At 32.3% G+C, this 10159-nt stretch overlaps 1 protein-coding gene across 1 annotated transcript; it reads left to right on the top strand.

Moving 5' to 3' along the window:
* The first annotated feature begins 1813 nt into the window (after positions 1–1813).
* On the top strand, positions 1814–6598 carry LOC11428642 (carboxy-terminal domain RNA polymerase II polypeptide A small phosphatase 1). Its single transcript, XM_003616591.4, has 6 exons — positions 1814–2423; positions 3922–4050; positions 4126–4246; positions 4340–4421; positions 5890–6043; positions 6158–6598. Exons 1-6 carry the CDS (start codon positions 2127–2129, stop codon positions 6290–6292), a joined length of 918 nt encoding a protein of 305 aa, XP_003616639.1. The 5' UTR covers positions 1814–2126; the 3' UTR covers positions 6293–6598.
* The last annotated feature ends 3561 nt before the right edge of the window (positions 6599–10159 follow it).

The raw sequence follows: 10159 nt of genomic DNA, 5'->3' as shown, positions 1-10159 counted from the left end.
TATTTACTCACAATTTATTTTGTTTGTTTTAAATTTGAGTTTAATTTACAATAAATATTTTATCATTAATATTGTATTATAAATCAAGAAAGCAATCGATTTTGTTTTAAATCAAAATTGAATAATATACATGAGTCTTTGTTTTGAGAGGAGTGAATTTGAATGTATCAACTTAATACTAAACGTTCAAATAAACACTTTTTAACTAAGTCTGATGAAAGTAAGATCATGGTACGTATATTTTTTAACTTAAAAGATCAATTTGTATCAAAAAACTAAAAGAGTTGAATTGTTATAAACATCTAACTTAAATGATTGCAGATGATATTTTGCAAAAACTTTTTATTTTTTCGTAAGTTAAAAACAATAGTATTTATCAACGAAAGTTGATTTAGTTGGTAAGGACACTTGCAATGATGTAAGTTCAACTCTTGCTGTCACTAAGAAAATCTGTTTAATATGTGATATGTAAGTACCTTTGTAAACATTCTTTGAGTATTGAGCTCTACCCCGACCCTGATGAGCCCTCAAAGCCCAACCACCATAAACTTTTGGTTAAAATAAAAACAATAGTATTTTGTCCGTAAAATAAAATCTAACTTAAGTGATAATGCCGATCCTGTTAGGCTGTACACTTTTTATTTCTATTTGAGTTCAAACCACATATCTTCCTCTTAAGTGTGAGTTTTCAGGTGATGTTTTTCTCCTCATCTCTATACTACTCACAAAAAAGTAGTACTATTTATGTTGCATAATGACTAACATTGACTTTTAGTGAATTGATTTTGTAAAATTAATTATGATGAACCTTGAGTTGAAAGTAAAATGATTTATATAAAAATGAGTAGGACAATAAGGTTTAGTCCTCATAGATTCGTCGATTCACGCCACAAAGTCCAATATAAACGACTAGTCATAGTAAATGAGGGTTATACGGTAGCTCTCAATACTATATTATTATTTCAACCCACTTAGTTATTCTCCCAAGGAACCCTAGGGAGAAGCCTCACTCGCATGCTCAACCATATTATCTTTGATTATAGGTACTTACTATTGTCTTCCTTCAACACCGGGTTAAAAAACCCTTACACATTCATTTGTTATCATAAGTCAATCCCTAACTAAGGACTATCATATGACATGGGTTAAACATATTCATAAATAAGAGTGTTCGCGGTGTAGTTTGATTAGATTTTGGACGAAAAGTCATTCGAACCGCAAAATAAAAAATATGATGTTAGTTTGGTTATGTTGACTTTAAAAAAAAATCTAACCAAATCAATACGATTTAGTTTGGTTTTATTTTTTGCGAAATTTATATTAATTTTTTATTATCAACAATGTTTCCACTCTCATTTCATAAAACAATGTTAAGAGCAATATGGAACGAATTAATAACAAATTTAAAAGTGAAAAACAATTTATTTTCAATTTACCTAATATTAGAATCTCATTTTCATCCAATAATGTTTTCAACAATATGAACCAAATTAAAAACAAGTTAAAAAGTATTGAGATGGATGGGGTGATATAAGTTTAGTGTGTGTTTATCTTATATCGTGGTTCCATTTGATTTTGTTCGGTTGGTAAAATAAAAACTACAAGTCAAACTGAACCGTATAATTGAATCAAAATATGACACTAAAATATATGAATCAAATGAGATTTTTTACGATCTTAAATCTAAATTGTTAGGTTTATCGTTTTTTATTAAGTTAATTCGATTTTAAACAAAGCTATCCACATTACAATCGCAATCGATATAATCTTCAAAGCTATAAATAGATCCAACGGCTCTCCATTAACTTTACACATGTGTAGCCGCCCTACACCATAGACTACAAATCGAAATTCCATTCTTCACCACCACGTTTAAACACACGCGCCACCAAACGCGCGGGGAGAACATTACAACCCCATTCTCCCTCTCTTTCTTTTTCATATCTCTCTCCACACCTCGTCGAACTACCACCACCACCATAACATAACCACATCTCTCTCAATTTCATAATCACTTCTTCACCGCGATTTCTAAACGCGATTATCGTTATTTCTCTATTCACACGATTAATTAACGTTAAAACGATTAATCAATCTATCAAATTATCTTGGAATCGATTATTGTTATGGGCGAGTTGACTCAAACGGAGGTGTACTCGCCACCACGAACTCAACAAGTTTGGAAATCACTTTTAAGTTGGTTCGCTTTTTTCTTTCAGATCTTCTCTCAGATTATTCGAACCCTTGGTCACTATCCTTTACTCTCTTCTTCTTCATCATCCTCTTCTTCGTCTTCTTCAACTTCTTCTTCCTTCAAACCTCTTCCTTCCGTTGAACTTCAGGATTTCGATTCCTCCTCGTCCGCCCTTGAAATCACCGCTGATTATCCCGCCGCCGATCAACGCCCTTTCCAAAAACTCACGGTATTAAATATGATTTTAGTCTAAGCAATTATAATAACGTTTTTTTTAGTTTTATTCTAGTCTCTGTAAGTTTTTTTGTTTGACTTGTTCGTGCAAATTTAAAAACCGTTGTTTTTAGTTTCTGATGTCAGCTTATTGGAACATGTAGTTTTTAATGTTGTTTATTTATGCTTGTGAGAATTTGAGATTTTTTTTAATATGATTGTTTTCTAAAGTTTGTTAGTTTTTTTTTTTATATGTCAAAGTTTCTTAGTGAATTGTTTTGGGTTTGTTATGATTATGGATTCATAGAGAAATTTGAAACACATGATAAAGATGAGTATGTGTTATAACATGGAAATTGTGTTTGGGTTATAATTCAAGTTATTAACCATGTAGCATACACTTTGGATTGAGTGTGTGTTTAGTGTCCAACGCGTGTTAGTGTCGTGTTTGACATGTATTTGACATGTATTTGACATGTGTAAGTGTTAGCGTTGTCTCTGGTGTCTGTGTCGGGGATTCATAGGTGAAATATGCTTTGCTTTTTTGCATGTATGTAGTTAATAATGAAGAACTAAAATCTTGTTGTATTTTAAACTTTTTGTGTGCTGCAAAGATTTGTTGCTTCTTGTCTTCCTTATTTGCTTTGATGTGTATTTGGTTTTCCTTTAAATGCGAGTAAATAAGTAAATTTTCTGAGTGTGTGTGTTTGTGTTAAGTTATTAGGTTTGGTGTGTGGTGTGTTGTTGGCTGATGGAATTTGGTAATGGTTGACTTCTATCATAAAGGTTTTTGGAATCATGTGAGATGAATGAAAATGTATTGTAGTGTTTGGTGACATTTAAAACATGATTATAGAAGCTAGTCTTCTGGGTTTGGCTGTGTTGTTTAATGATTTGTGTTGCTTACCTACTTCATTGAGTTCAGTGGTTCTTGACACATTTTTTTTACTTTCTTGAAGCTAAAAATGCATCATGTTTTTGGCTTCTTATGTCGGATACAAATTACAATTATGATGTTTTGATTTTGTTCCTACATTGTTGTGTCCTGAACTGTTTCTTTAATTTGCCAGTAGCAAATGATTATGTGTTTGTGTAACTTCCCTATTGAGCTGAAGCGTTGTTTTATTTTCTGTGTCTGTCCATTTTAAAACATTCTCATAAACACGCAAAAACTCATATCTGGCTTACATATATGCTACTATTTAGTATTTTAGTGCTCACTTTGTTGTTGAAATCAAAGCGTGCCTTGTCAAAACATGCCGTGCTCAATTTTTTTGCTTTGTCAAAACATGCCGTGCTCAATTTTTTTGCTTTTATTATTTGAATGAATACATCTGAAGTGAATATGTGAATAGAAGGGAAAATATGCCCGCTGAAAATAATGTTTGTCAGAAAGGGAGAAAGAAAACTTTTATAATGAGTATTATTAATATGTGAGCTGTTATACGATTGCAAATAATGTCATAGTTATAATGTTGCTAATGTATTTTTTGATCTCATGTATGAACTTGTAGGTAGTACTTGACTTGGATGAAACACTTGTATGTGCATACGAGACATCAAGTTTGCCAGCTGCACTACGTTCTCAAGCAATCGAAGCTGGTTTGAATTGGTTTGATATGGAATGTGTGTCTTCTGACAAGGTATGTTACTTATGCCTTATTGCTTTTCCAGAACTAGAATTTTGTGTTCTCATTTGAGCGTGTTGGATTTTCAAGGAAGGAGAAGGAAGACCAAAAATTAATTATGTTACAGTCTTTGAACGGCCTGGGTTGAAGGAATTCTTAACGAAACTTAGTGAATTTGCTGACCTGGTGCTGTTTACTGCGGGTCTTGAAGGTTTCGCCTGAAAACTAAGCTTCACTGTGGCATATTTGTTTTTTGGCAATTCTTTAAATATTTCTGAATGGTTTTTGTGTCATATTCTTACAGGCTATGCTAGACCGCTAGTTGACATAATAGACAAGGAAAATCGATTCAGTTTACGACTTTACCGGCCTTCAACAATTAGCACGTAGGTGCTTCTGCCTTGTTTCCATTCCAATGTCATATATTTGTGTAATTTATCTCTCTTTCTGGTTATTCGTTGCTGATAGCTGGGAAATATATCAGAATTATGTTTTGCTGATAGATGTTTGTACATTCACCATGTTCTATACTCGTCTTCTCTATAAGTTAGAGTTGAGACCATTGAATCTTGGCAGCTCTGGTAGAACACCCAAAGACACTAATATTTGGTGCACATACATTGCATTCATACAATATCACTCAACTCTTTCTGATAGAATGAACCTTAACTGCTGCACATTGCTTAGTTGAGTGGATGATAATCTCGTGTATAGAGGAACTATGCCGCAATAAGTCTCCTTAGTTAATTATTATAAATGTCTTATTTAACTTGACTCTTTCTGATAGAATGAACCTTAATATTTAACCGTTGCACTTTGCATAGTTGAGTGGATGATAATCTCGTGGTGCAATGGAACTATGCCGCAATAAGTCTCCTTAGTTAATTATAAATTTCTTATTTAATTTTTCTTTTCAGATTCACTTATACATATATAGCTATATTATACTTAGACAATTATAGTTGTGATATTTATATGTTTTGATGTTACCTTATTAATTATAGTGCTTACAACTTGAGTACAAGTCTTGAAGGATGATACAGTTTTTGTTAATTTCTTGTTCACTCAACACTCGATTTCCTCAACCTCTTTGTTGTTCGTTGAAAATTTGGTTTACTCAACCTTTTTATCAACACAACTGTTTGGAGGCTTTTGTAATATCTTCAAAGCCCCAGAGGTTTACGTACTTTTGATTTTCTGGTAAAATGTTTTGACCCTTGTTGGTTTTACCAGAAGCGCTTAGAGGTGAATCTGGATTAGACGGACAAAACTGTCCAGCTGGTTCGTCTATGTTTTCATTTTTAGTAGATTTGTTACCAAAACTTGATCTTCTTTCAGAATCCCCACTCATCCCAATTACTTGAGTTATGGTCAGGTTATAGTTAACTAGGACTTCAGTCCAATCTCTAAACTTAGATGTAATAAATTTTATATTCCTCCACTCTTAAGTTCTCCTCAAGTACTCTCATTAAGTTCGGGTTGTTAAAGCATGGATTCACATTCTTATCTTCTGGGATTAGTATAAATTCGACTGCTGAGATCATACTATCAAATTAGAACAGCGGGCTATAAATCAATAACACGGGACTGTTGTTATTCAGACAAAATTAATAGATTTCTAGCCTCTATTAAATCCAAATCCATATGTCTGTCTGTATTTAAAATATAATGGTTTCTTTTTCATGTTATTATCAGAAAGCATGTAGTTTCCCTGTAGATTTTTTTGTCATTGTGTTATTATTAATATGAAACCTTTCTCGAATTTTACAATTATTTATGTTTTTGAGCTTGAAGTTTAGAGTGGAGTCTGTTGGTCGAATTCCATGCATTCTTATAAATGTTGTATGCTTGCAGGGAACACAGGGAACATGTCAAGGATCTTACCTGCATATCGAAGGATCTTGACCGCATTGTAATTGTAGACAACAATCCTTTCAGCTTTGTATTACAACCAGTAAATGGAATTCCTTGTATTCCATTTTCTGCTGGGCATCCACACGACACCCAGGTGCACAAATCTGTGTTATTAAAAATTACAATCACATTTTTCCCATATAAAATAAAACCGCCCATCTAATATTCTTATGATTTACTCACCATCTCCTGTATTTATGTTTATCAGCTTCTAGATGTCATTCTTCCACTTCTCAAGCAACTCTCTGAGCAGAATGATGTAAGACCTTTGCTCTATGAAAAATTCCACATGACTGATTGGTTCCAGAAGCAAGGGATTCCAGCTTCCAGTTGGACATTGTAGGATTAAAATTGTTTGCCACAAGGCTCTTTTGTTTCATTTGGGTGAAATTCTTAGTTATATTGCTGGAAAGTGCAGATGCTGATGGGGATGATATAGATTTTTGTATAGCACCAATTTATTTCTTGAGCATCTGAAGGCTTCAAATGCTGCATCTTGAAGTCAAATCAGTTTACCATTTATGTATGTAGATTGCCAGAATTCTAATTCTTGTTTATAGGCTTGCAATCTGTTGGGAAATGTATCTCGTTAGTGTATTATAAAGTTTTTATATATCAATAATTATTAGCAGTTCTAATATTCATTGCATTCCAAAGTTTGTTGTAACCAGTGTGTTAGATAAGCATGGATAGAAATAGCATATTAAACTGATGTTTGGTAGTTTTTGTTTGGACATAACCGTCTGGTTCCCGGGGAAAGCAGACTTTAGTAAACCGGAGTTACAAAACATAATTCTAGTCTAGTCAATGATAGTTTCAGTCAGGATTCGAACTCCATTCTCTCAAATGGTTCGGCTTTGATCGAAGCTTATGAACCTTGAGTTCAACTATAATGTCCTAGTCATTTGGATATGGTGGTACTACAACAATAATGGGAAGCTTTTTCTCTTGGCTTAATTAGAACAGTTTTAACTTGTTTTAGGTACTTGGTCCACTCGAGAAAGGTTATAATTATAATCTTAAATTCGTGTTTCTTATTTTGTGCTTTCTTTTGAACACCAATGAATTCGACCTTTCGACTTGTCTGTTTGTATAAAGTTGCCTTCTACTGTGTTGTGCAATGAATGATGCACTGGGACCTACTTTTCTTAATTCAATATATGGGACCTACTTTGAATAGACTTAAAACACAATAAGTACATTTCTGTACTAGGACATTGAATATCTTCAACTTAAGTGTTCAAGTATGAATAGGTTATGTTGCTAAGTCGTTTTTGGAAAGCTTTTGCTTAATTGTGAAAATGATGTCATTTCAAGTTTCAACCAAATACCACCAAGGAACATAAAAGCCACAAAGTCAATTAAAAACGGTAGTTGTTGTGTTGTGGGATTCATAACCTTAGTCACTGATCATATTTCAGCACGAGGGTGAGGGGTGGATGAAATAGTATCAGTGTGTCTACTTTTCTCTTCCTAAACATTGATAGATCACAAGATATGGTCGTGTGAAATGTTATGTGAGAAGGCTAAGTTCCCACATTTTACATGCAGCTCACAATCCAAGTCTTCCCTTGAGAATGTTGGTTTTCTTAACAACCATTTTTTTTGGTAAACAATTTTATAGTCTCGTGCAACTATAAAATTACTATATCATTCACTAATTTGTGGTATATCAATAGAGGAGTGATATTTGTACAACTTATTTTAAACAACTTTTGAGACAATCATTTTTCCTCTCTTCTTATTGGATAAAAAGAATAGAGAGAGAAGAAGAGAGAGGAAAAAAAACACATGTGAGTATGAGAGAGAGGGTTGTCTAAAAAGTTATCAAAATTTAATTGTACAAATATCATTTCTCATATCAATATCATGATGGTACCGTGATTATAATATCACATTTTAATAGTGGTAAAATCTTTCACTCAAAAAATAGAGTGGTAAAATCTTAAACATATAGTTATGAATAAATTGAGAAGATAAAGAAACCCTTTAAGCCCACAAAGAATATGTATGTCCAAATCATCAAAGTGTCCTTTTTTCTTTAAGCTAAAACATCTATAGCGCACAATCATGGAGATTACTCATAAATTTGAGATAATTGAAATTCATTTATATGATTGATATCTCTCAATATATATCTTTTCATACACACCGATTAGAGAGTCAGTTGCGGGCTGATAAGGATGTCCATTTTAGAAGCAAAACCATGTTCAAAATGTGGTATAAAAATGCCATGGATAATAAGTATTTTATTAAATTGTACATTTAGGTATCTAATAAGAATCCCATGATTTTGGAGGGGTCTTCAAAGTTTTCATAGTCCAAATTAGCTTAATTAATCTATTCATTATTTAAGACGCGTTTTTGTATATACACTCAACCTCTCAAATGATAGATAGAACGTGTAATAATATCTTGTTAAGATAATAGTTCATTTAAGGTTAAATTCCTTTTTTTTGTCCTCTAACTATTTAATTGGTATTTGATTACTCCTCTAACTAAAAATTGATTTATTTTAGTCTTCTAAGTTTCTCACCGTTACTACATTTAGTCACTTCTGTTAGTTTTATTCAAATAAACGTTAGGGTTTGTGTTATGTGAGTCCTCTAACTTTATTTATTAGTATCATTTCGGTCTTATTCCTTGTTAAGTTATTATGATTAAATAGTGACTGATATTATTGGTAACTGTTATGGTTCATATGTATATGTATGTGTGAAACAGGAGGTCAGAACTCACATAACACAAACCCTAACGTTTATTTGAATAAAACTAACAGAAAAGATTAAATGTAGTAACAGTGAGAAACTTAGAGGACCGAAATAAATCAATTTTTAGTTAGAGGACCAATCCGATACCAACTAAATAGTTAGAAGACCAAAAAGGTAATTAAGTCTTCATTTAACTATTAAAAATAAAATAACGCTACCAAAATCCTCAATTTTTTTTTCTAGATACCGTAGAAAATCTCCATTATATCCGATTCCAACGCTTGTTAGCTGATATGTATTTGTCCTAAAGTCTCCCTCCAGCAAGATATATAGCAGCTTGCAAGGCAGTCCAAGTGACTTAAAGCATGGGGTCATATACCTTATGATATTAAAGAAATAATAATACATTAATAATTAGTTTTTTTTAACGGAAATACATTAATAATTAGTTAGAAGCCCAATCTCATGTTAGGTATATTCTATTTTTTGGTACAATCTATTTTATTTTTTAGGGTACAAAACATGTTAGGTACTATATAGGTTGTCATGAGAGATGAAATTAAATTAAAACAAGTCTTTCCAGCTTGACATGTCGTTAAAGCTCTATCCAGTATCCCGCAATAACTTGACAAAAAGAAGCTGGAACAAGAATCACTTTTCTCATTCTTCTCATGGTTATACACTTTTTTCTTCTTATTTCTCTTGTTTTCTGTTTGTCTACTTTTTGCAGCTTTTAATTAGTTCATAAATACGTTGTGCTGTCAAAGTGTCTCTTTTGACTTCAAAAGCATGAAGTTTTAATGTTGGATTTAACTTATACTCCCTCCGTCCGTCCGACCCTTTACATTTTTCACATTTCTTAAGAAAAGTTATCAGTGTAATTAATGTGTCTGTTTTATGTATTAATATTACTAAATTATTCTTTGTTTGTATGTGTATTAAATTTGACTTTTCATATTTCAAGACAAATTAGTAGTACTAATTAGGGGTATGTTTAGGAAAATAATAATAAATGCATTTAGTAATTTGAAAAGGGGTTTACAATTAGGGACAAAAATAAAATTAAATGGATGCTTAGATATAGGGACGGACATATTGGTTTGTAAATTAAGTGGTGTCTCTCTTTGTAGATTCTTCTCGAATGATATTATAGTCTCCTCTAAGATTTATTGAACCACCTTGTATCATATTTTCGCTGTTGGATTACACATCATTTATATGCACACACTAAGTTTAATATAGTTGGACACGAGAGTGTGTGTTAAAAAGACTTCCACTTTAAATGATAGCTGACGTAAACAACAATGAGCGGATGCAATTTTCAACTCCTATACCGATTTTTTTTTTGTTTTTGACAAAACTCCTATGCCAATTTTGTAGAGTTGCGTTAAACTAAACCACACATTCCAAGAAAAGCACATTTTCATGTTAATTATTCCTATCATTTTTTTGGGTCTTTAATTATTACTATCATACTCTTGGGGTTGGTGTACATTTTT

Source organism: Medicago truncatula, chromosome 5, assembly GCF_003473485.1.
Source record: "Medicago truncatula cultivar Jemalong A17 chromosome 5, MtrunA17r5.0-ANR, whole genome shotgun sequence".
In the NCBI taxonomy this organism is placed as follows: domain Eukaryota; kingdom Viridiplantae; phylum Streptophyta; class Magnoliopsida; order Fabales; family Fabaceae; genus Medicago; species Medicago truncatula.
This window is presented reverse-complemented; position numbering and strand designations above follow the sequence as displayed.

Excerpts from the sequence above, each read along its gene's own strand:
- LOC11428642 (XM_003616591.4), top strand. The coding sequence starts at position 2,127 with ATGGGCGAGTTGACTCAAACGGAGGTGTACTCGCCACCACGAACTCAA. Across the intron at positions 4,051-4,125 it reads AATGTGTGTCTTCTGACAAG|GAAGGAGAAGGAAGACCAAA; the intron begins GTATGTTACTTA and ends TGGATTTTCAAG. Across the intron at positions 4,422-5,889 it reads CGGCCTTCAACAATTAGCAC|GGAACACAGGGAACATGTCA; the intron begins GTAGGTGCTTCT and ends GTATGCTTGCAG.